Source organism: Conger conger, chromosome 6 (assembly GCF_963514075.1).
Source record: "Conger conger chromosome 6, fConCon1.1, whole genome shotgun sequence".
NCBI classification, from domain to species: domain Eukaryota; kingdom Metazoa; phylum Chordata; class Actinopteri; order Anguilliformes; family Congridae; genus Conger; species Conger conger.
Genome location: NC_083765.1, coordinates 24914366 through 24924154, shown reverse-complemented (window position 1 = coordinate 24924154; position 9789 = coordinate 24914366). Strand labels below are relative to the sequence as shown.

The following is a 9789-nucleotide window of genomic DNA, read 5'->3' as shown; positions in this document are numbered from 1 at the left end:
ATGTCATTGTACCAAAGTAAGTTAATTTCTGCAAAAGGAGATGGTCAGTTACAATTCAAAATAAATCATAGGCCTTAATGGGTCTCTGAGCCGCTCTGAAATAATATGAAGTAGTGAAATATTGTTTAATGTGCAAGTCTAAATGTAAGCTTGCAATGTAATTTTGGGAGAAAAGGGCAGTGTGAACACATTTGGAAATGCACTAAATGTTCAATCAATATGTGTTCAGGGGATTTCACGGAATGCTCACAGAACTTTTTTTTTTTTTTGAGAGGTTTACCAAGACCCTTGCACAATGTTTAGACTGGTTTACCGTACAGTCCTGGCAGTCCGACAACACAACCCTTCAGGAACAGTGAGCGACACAAAAACACAAACACAACAAACATAAGAAGAGCTAAATCTTTACTGTGACTTCACTCAACAGATATGAAAAGTATGTTTATGCATATAATAACAATAATAATAATTAAAACAAACATGTGCCATGATAGAAAGAGTCACACTTCAAAAAGAAACTGTAAAGCATACAGTGTGGGAGCATTGAGACAAACACAGATGCACACCCTGGCACACATGATTTGGGTCACGTTGACATTGTCTCCTGCACTTAAGAGCCAGTGTCCTGAGCTTAGCTCCAAGTTTCAAACAGTGAACACTGAGTCCTGCCACTCATAGCACCAAATGTGCCACAGAGATTTGGGTCACAGTGACAGACTTGACTCATAAACTTAGTGTGACACTCAGAACTTCGCCCCTCCCAACATGCGCCATTTATTTACTCAGTGCGCAAACGCGCATGTGTGCGTGCACACACACACACACACACACACACACACACACACACACACACACACACACAGACACACACACACACACACAAACATCTGAAATATAAACAGTGCATGTACTTTACGAGTTGGCGTGTGCACAACGCAATCTGGAATATTAGGCGGGGGTGTTCAGGCAAAGCACAGTCTGTTGGCAGATGGTGAGGGAACTCTCCGGAATTCTTTGGTTGCTCTTAAAAGCAGGCATTATGTTTTAAGTGTCCCTCCTAACAGAACAGAACAGCAGAGCACAGGACAGGCAAGACAACCCACGCCCACCCCCCCAAATACTGTACCTGCCTGCATTCCTGCACCCCCCCTGCATTATCCCGTCTGTCAGCAGTGTCATCTGCCCACCACCCTGCAGGCATTCAGCCCTCATAATTGAGTGTTACAATGGGGGGGGGGGGGGGGGGTCACCATTCAGGTGCAACCCTTTGCTCTTTGTATGAACATGCAAATGTTTGAACATACAGGGTCAGTAAAGCCGGTCTGGAGCCCCTGTCAGAAGGCCCAGGTCAGTAAAGCCGGTCTGGAGCCCCTGTCTGTAGGCCCAGGTCAGTGCTCTTTGGGAAAAGGCTGGAAGCCACAGAAACTCCTGCGAACCTTTGGCTCTCTCAGATCTTTGGGTCATGTGACACACACCACATCCTCAGCACTGTTTCTGGGACTGGAGGTAACATGGGCTGGGTGTGGTGAGGCAGGGTCGGTAGGAGACTTTTAGATTTTTGGATCCCCGTCCCTGAAATCAGTGCGTGGAGTGCTTGTCCCGGGGAGTGCGGTGGCTCTGGGAGTGGGGCGGGTCCAGGGTGGCCAGTTGGGCCTGGAGGGCGGCCACAATGTCCAGCAGCTGGGCCCTCTCCTGCTCCAGGGACCGCACCTCCTGCTTCAGCTGTCCCTCACTGCCCAGCAGACCATCCACACTGGACTCCAGGCTGTGGATCTTAGCGTGGGCAACCTGGCACATGGAGGAGAGAGGAGAGGCATCAATACAGAGGGATAATGTAAAAGATGAGGGAGGGGGAGAGAGAGAGAAAAGAACACAGAGCCAGCTTTCCATTACTTTTTTTTTTTTTACAACATAGATTGTGGAGTTTCTGATCCTGTAAGCACCGAAGCTGCACAAAGGAAAGGAGGCAGGCCAGTAGAGTGTACGCAGAGCCAGTAGAGTGTACACAGGGCCAGTAGAGTGTACGCAGGGCCAGTAGAGTGTACGCAGGGCCAGTAGAGTGTACGCAGAGCCAGTAGAGTGTACACAGGGCCAGTAGAGTGTACGCAGGGCCAGTAGAGTGTAGTGGATTTTAGTGGATGCGGGGGCTGGTAAGTGGACACGGGGGCAGGTAAGTGGATGCGGGGGCAGGTAAGTGGATGCGGGGGCAGTAGAGTGCAGTAGAGTACCTGCAGCTCCTCCAGCAGGTCCATGTTCTGCTGCCGCAGGCTGCTGTTGGTCTTCTCCAGGTGAGCGTTTCTCTGCTGCTGGCTGAGCGTGGAGGGGGCGTCCAGCAACTCCTCCTGCAGCACATGGTACTCCACCTCATATGCCTGCAGCTGCTTCGACAGGTCCATCTCAAACACCTAAACACAACCACACACAGAGACAGGTCCATCTCAAACACCTAAACACAACCACACACAGGGACAGGTCCATCTCAAACACCTAAACACAACCACACACAGGGACAGGTCCATCTCAAACACCTAAACACAACCGCACACACGGACAGGTCCATCTCTAACACCTAAACACAACCACACACAGCGACAGGTCCATCAAACACATAAACACAACCACACACAGACAGGTTCATCAAACACATAAACACAACCACACACAGACAGGTTCATCAAACACATAAACACAACCACACACAGACAGGTTCATCAAACACATAAACATGAGCACACACACCATGTCCACCTCAAAGACATGCACAGACAGCTCCATCAGCCTCTCCAGGAAGTTAGGCTGAGAGCAGGTGGCTCAGTTGTGATCTGCATAGGATGTTAGTGTTGCGTAAATCCTTCAACACGAGAAGGAGAGGAGATTTGCATTTTAGCACACTCGCAGGACAGCCAGGAGACTGCAAGGCTCCCTCCCCTGCCTACAGTGTGCCTCTCAGGTAAGACTGTGGTCTTGGAGCCGGCGTGTGGGGAGGGCGAGGTGTGGCCGTTGATGGGGCGACCTGATCAGACAGGGTGCTGGCGCTGTGGGAGGGAGCCAAAGGCCGCGTGGCGCCCGACTCGCAAAGCAGGAGCCAGTCTGAGCACGCCCCAAACCCGCCGCCCTTCCAGGACTCCCTTCATCTCTCAAACATTCCAATCTTACTATGGCAACCACCAATCGCCATCCTTTATTCTCTGCCTCTGTCCTAGCTGACCAAACATCACTTTATTGCATCCCGCTGTCATAGCTGCTCCAGGGTGATTCATTCATAAAACGCAGTGTCCCCATGGTGGGGGCTTCGCTGCTGAAGGTGTGTGTGTGTCAAAACTACAGGCTTCATTCCTACTCTGCTTATTAAGGGTTTGACTTTCATAATTTGAAAAAACAAGCGTCACATTTCCCCCCTTTGGATTGATGGTGCCCTGTGACTCAGCAATATGAAGTGAGAGAGGTGGAGACACAGAGCAGTGCCAGTACAGGGCCTTCACTAGCTCTTCCACAGACACGGGGCTGTGAGCTACAGCACGTGCAGGCCAAACAGGCGGGTACATGTTGTTATCTCATATCCTTCATGACCTTACATGTGGGAGCATGTCTCTGTGTGTGTGGTATGTGTGTATGTGTGTGTGTGTGTGTGTGTGGTATGTGTGTGTGTGGGTGAGTGTGTGTGTGTGTGTGTGTGTGTGTGTGTGGGATGTATATGTGAGTATGCAGTACAGGTTTGTACTACATGTGTTTAGCGTGTCAGTGCTTGTAGGGGAGGAGCAGGTGTCTCCTGTGTGGGACAAGTGGGCATGAGCTGTGCAGGAGGGGGGGTTATGGGGCAGGGATGGTATCTGCCCCACCTCCCTCACACACACACACTCACACACACACACACACACACACACACACACACACTCACACACACCCGCACACACCCGCACACGCACACACACGCACACACACACTCACACACACTCACACACCCACTCACACACACTCACACCCACGCACACACGCACGCACGCACGCACACACGCACACACCCGCACACACACAACAGCTGCTGCTAAATCCCTAAAATGTAAAATGAGCTAAATTCACTCAACAAAAGAACTGAAAGAGGAGAAAGAAGGAAGGAGAAGAGAGAGAAAGAGAGAAGCTGAGGACGCTCCCAGAAACACACATTTGTTAGTCGAGGGTCTATCACACTGCCCATTCTGTTCTGTATGAACTGCCACTTAAACACAGACATGACGTACAACACCGATACATTTATACAGGTGGCAGGAACATTGATACTTACCTATTGTAGTTTACAGAAGATGGTGCTGAACTATGACCGTGCGCTACTCAGCCTGGTTATTACGTGCATCTTGAACACAGTGTCCTACCTACATCCTGACCTGTTACTGCTAATCTGATTTCAGCATCAACTATTTTCAGACGTGAGTATCACTGCCTGACCAAATCGGATCTGTGCATGAAGTCACTAAACGGCCGTGTCACCAGCCAAAAACACGGTGAGGAAAACTCTATTACTTCCTCAACAAATAGACCAGAGCATGTAGGATATCCTGCTTGGAGAGACACACCTTTGCAGGGCTCTCTATAGACACAGTGATGCTGTCTGTTCCATTCATTAAGCTGACACACACACACACACACACACGCGCACGCGCACACACGCACACACGCACGCGCGCGCGCGAGCACACGTAGAAAAAAAGACAGACAGGCACACATTCAGGGATCACTTTATTAGGTAGACCAGCTTTGTTAATGCAAATATTTAATCAGCTAATCATGAGGCAGCAACTAAATGCATAAAAGCATGCAGATGCGGTCAAGAGGTTCATCTGCTGTACAGACCAAAAATCAGTATGGGGAAGAAATTTGACCTGGGTGACCTCGACCACGGAACGATTATTGGTGCCAGAGGGTGGTTTGAGTATCTCAGAAACTGCTGATCACAAAAAACATCCAGTGAGCAGCAGTTCTGTTGGCAAAAATGCCTTGTTAATGAGAGCGGTCAGAGGAGAAGGGCCACGATGCTGACAGGAAGGTAACACATATAACCACACAATAAAAAGCTCTCACTCTCTCTCTCTCTCTCTCTCTCTCTATCTCTCTCTATCTCTCTCTATCTCTCAGACACACACACAGACACACACACACACACAGCTTTGGGAGGGCTATTTAATGAAATCCATGGTTCATCATTTCCTGTTCAGGGCAAACCCACAAACACACCCAGACATTGTTTTTCTGTGAACACCCAGGAGCATCACCAACGGTATTTTATGTACCAACCTTATGGTGGAGAGAGGGAACACACCCACACTAACGCACATGCACACACACACACACACACACACACACACACACACGCGCACACACACGCGCACACACACGCGCACACACATGCACGCACCCACACTAACAAATACACGCACATGCACACATGCACAAACACACATGCACACACATGCACACACAAACACACAGAGCTTGTTCCAGGCCACTGAGGCGAAGCCTCTACCTGGTTGATGGTCTTCTCCATCTGCACCAGGCCCAGGTTGGGCAGGGTGGTCTTGATGAAGTCCACGATGGCCTCCAGGTTCTCATGCTGCAGGATCAGGGGCTTGTGGCTTCCCAGCAGGCTCAGGGCCACCTTGAAGATGACCTCTGAACCCTGGAGAAACAGCATGTCTGGAACAAGGAACCAGATGACAGGATACTCTCAGAAAACGGGAAGATGGAGAGCCATCGCTGCCCACTCTCGGCTCATGGTAGAAAACAGACGCACACTGCTCCAGCACACGCTTCAACTCTCCTGTCAACCCAGATCTCACTCCCAGGACAGCTAGACAAATATAGGTTCTGGGTTCTGGGATGGGTAGCCAGGGTTAAATACCGCGTTGTTGTTCTGCTTTGATTGACAGACAAAGGGGAGCGGTGAACGTGCTCAGCCGCACACAGACGGCGTATGTGATGTTAATCACACGTCTGACAGACGGCACAGCGACGCGTTACACGGTAACGGCTGAAGTCCTCGAGCGCGGCTACAGTGCAGTCACGAATAAGAGACAGCAATGAGCACTACGAAAGGAGAGAGGACCTGACACTGCCGGGCCACCGTAGGGCAGGGGGGCATAAACATGTCAAAACGCAAAGGGCCGCAGGCGAGAGGGGCGGGGAGAGACACACTGGGCGTGTAGTCTGGGAGCTGATTAAAGGTACAGAGGTACAGAGGTATGGAGGTGCTAAGCCAGGCTGGATTCGGGGGCTGGAAAAGAAGGGCGGCATGCAGAGGAGACCCTGCACAGGAGTGTGGGTGGGGCCATGGTAGAGTGGGAGGGGCCTTGGCACTGGAAGTATTTAGGTGTGCCGGAGAATGGTCACCCAAACCGTGAGACCGTGCCCCCTCCCCCCTCCCAGAGGTGTGGCCTACCAAAGACGCGGGCCACAAAGCCCAGGGGGAAGTGCGAGGCGAAGGCGGTGAGGAACCAGGGCGCCGCATACAGGCTGGGCCCGATCTCCTGCTGCTCCAGGTGCAGGTACAGCTCCCTGTGGTAGTCATGCAGCAGCCTGGACAACTGGTACATCTGAATCTGAGACAGAGAGAGGGAGGGAGAGAGGGGGGAGAGAGAGAGAGGGAGGGAGAGAGAGAGGGGTGAGAGGGAGAGGGGGGAGAGAGAAAGAGGGGGGAGAGAGAGAGGGAGGGAGAGAGAGGGGTGAGAGAGAGAGAGGGAGAGAGAGGGGGGAGAGGGGGAGAGAAAGAGGGGAGAAAGAAAGAGAAAGTAATACACAGGTATTACCGACAGGAATACACTGGAATCCAGTACAGGGTGACAATGCAGCAGTGACGTGTGTAGTGTCTATGTGCAATGAGAACGAGACATAAACACAGACAGAAACACAGACAGAGAAACAGACATAAAACTCCACATTCCACAAAGAGAAAACAACACACAGAACAAGGAATTACACGACCACATCTAAGGTACAGACATGTAGTTCGGCTGACAGAATCATACACTCACACTAACACAGACTACAAATAAAAACACACACACATGCTCCATCTCTCACGCATTGTAACCAGGAACACACACATATGTGTATATATACATACACACACACACACACACACACACACACACACACACACAGGTACTCACACTCACACACACACACACACACACACACACACACACACAGGTACTCTCTCTCTCTCACACACACACACACACACACACACACACACACACACACACACAGGTACTCACACACACAGGTACTCTCTCTCTCACACACACACACACACACACACACAGGTACTCACACACACAGGTACTCTCTCTCTCACACACACACACACACACACACACACACAGGTACTCACACACACAGGTACTCTCTCTCTCACACACACACACACACACACACACACACGCACTGAAAGGCCCACCTGCAGGATGATCATGTCGGGGCGGTACTGCTTGCGCAGGCCCATGTCGAACATGAGGAACTTGAGCATGGCGAAGGCCTCCTCCTCGCCCATGTGCAGCAGCAGCACCCCGGCCACAAAGCTCAGGCCCTGGCAGTACCCCACCTCGGGGTCCAGCAGAGAGTACGCCTTCAGCAGGTTGTACAGGGACAGCTGCCCCGCGCCCAGCTGGGCCGAGAAGTAAGGGTGCGTGGGAAAAGTGCGGCCTGAGAGAGAACAGGAAGAGGGTCAAAGGGTGCAGCACGATAAAAAAATCTAAACACTTTCCCATTAACTATTTATGGAGCATGAAGAAAGTACAGGCGTACAGTTTAAATTGGTGGCTCTCTGGAGTTCACACGCTTTCACTAGGAAAAGCTAACAAATGTATCATAAATATCATTAATAAATACATTTTACCAACAGACATTTTTTTCCTCCCTACAGATACACCTGTTCCAATTCTAATTCTAATTCTAATCTTGGTCCCTGAATTGAATAAAAAAAACTGCTCCTAGATATGCAATGGTAATTCTTATGATTTATGACATGACATAACATAAGATAACATTATGTTGAGTAAATTAAAAAGGACTTGTCCCATCAAACACAAAAATGTAAACTGTCAAAGGCGAACTGAACTGCAGGCTGTAAGTGTGCCAGCACCTGTTTCAGGGGAAATGTTGTTTTTATCAAAAATGGCAAGAGTTTCGCAAGCGGGATTTGAGGGTTTAACACGGCAGTAGAAGCTCATCAAATTTGACTACATAATGGCGGAGTTTCATCAGTTAAGTCAGGAGAGAGCACTCCTTGCATTCCACAGGGGTGAGGCCGGGGGTACGGTAACAAGCATTCTTCTGAGATTTTGCCTTTTCACGGGAGATAAGCAGACCTTTCTGACGCCACGGCCGCGCTGCGAGTGGGAAGCCCCTCCCTGAGCGGAGCCTGGGACCGTAGGGCGGGAGGCTGCTCAATCAGGAAAACTCCCAACAACGAGCAGAAACACCTCCACAGATAACTCCCAACAACGAGCAGAAACACCTCCACAGATAACTCCCAACGAGCAGAAACTCCTCCGCAGAAAACTTCCAACGAGCAGAAACACTTCCGCAGATAACTCCCAACAACAACAGAAACACCTCTGCAGATAACTCCCAAAAACAGCAGAAACACCTCCGCAGATAACTCCCAAAAACAGCAGAAACACCTCTGCAGATAACTCCCAACAACAACAGAAACACCTCTGCAGATAACTCCCAACAACAGAAACACCTCTGCAGATAACTCCCAAAAACAGCAGAAACACCTCCGCAGATAACTCCCAAAAACAGCAGAAACACCTCCGCAGATAACTCCCAATAACGAGCAGAAACGCCTCAGCAGATAACTTCCAACAACTAGCAGAAATGCCTCTGCAGATAACTCTCAACAACAAGCAATCTGAGATGCACAAAACCGTGGCCTCGCTGGAACTTCAGAGACGGGCAAATGCTCCAGACGAGAGACTCAAAAACAACTTTCATGCCTGATGACTTCTCAGTGCTAAAACGGTCCCATGTCCATTTGCTGTTATTAATATTCACTGCTAAATTTATGCAGAGATGCCCTTAGGCAGCAAGGTTCTTCGCAAAAATGTATTTCATGTGCTCCCAAGCTGAAAGATTTAGGAGCACACTAATGAATCCCAACTATTAGATGAGCTCCATATTTCCAGTTAGCACATTTCAAATGCTCCGACAAATGCTCCTAGCACTGTAGAGGCCTGGCCAGGGCAGTTCACTCACAACTGTCGCGTTTAAAGAAACATTACACCACCATTTATTCAGCTCCATACATTTATATTTACTGAATAAAACCTTGGCTCAGGGGTAAACAAGCAGCGGGTCCCGCCCTACTGGGATCTCTGAGTCCCAAGCCCCGCTCCTGATCCGTTAAACCGGCACGCCGCCCAGCGGGTGACGCTCCAGAGGCGGCATTCCCAGGAGTCTCTCATGAAAGTGGCGCTCGTGTCAACACGCCGCTCTACCCTGTGCAAACAAGCACCTGCGCTACAGTGAGCCCAAAGCTCCCGCTGCTTACACAGGATTACACTGGAGCACTGCGGTGCAGCAGGGCTTACGCTTTCTTTATACAGTCCCAGCCACACTCAACTCTCTGGGGGACTGGGGTGGGTTGGGTTGGGTTGGGGGGGGGGGGGGGAGTGTGCAGGAGGGTGGAGTCTTATCTGGGTCAATCAGGATGGCGTGATGCTGGGTTTGGGGAGGGCTGGTTTGGGCAGGATGGGGGCTCACCCAGGTCGATGAGGATGGCGTGCTGGGTTT

The 9789-nt window shown here is 50.4% G+C and overlaps 1 protein-coding gene across 4 annotated transcripts in view; it reads right to left on the bottom strand.

Moving 5' to 3' along the window:
* Positions 1-388: 388 nt before the first annotated feature.
* The window catches only part of tbc1d1 (TBC1 (tre-2/USP6, BUB2, cdc16) domain family, member 1), a 70845-nt gene continuing 61444 nt past the window's right edge, over positions 389-9789 (bottom strand). For 3 of the 4 annotated variants that reach the window (XM_061244811.1, XM_061244812.1, XM_061244813.1), the window contains 5 exons: positions 7451-7695; positions 6431-6590; positions 5519-5688; positions 2229-2405; positions 389-1788 (listed from right to left, as the gene is read on the bottom strand). In XM_061244811.1, the coding sequence (XP_061100795.1) occupies positions 1579-1788; positions 2229-2405; positions 5519-5688; positions 6431-6590; positions 7451-7695 (962 nt within the window). In that variant the 3' untranslated portion in view covers positions 389-1578. Of the gene's footprint in view, positions 1789-2228; positions 2406-5518; positions 5689-6430; positions 6591-7450; positions 7696-9759; positions 9779-9789 lie in introns of those variants that run through there. The other variant, XM_061244814.1, reaches the window with a different exon arrangement.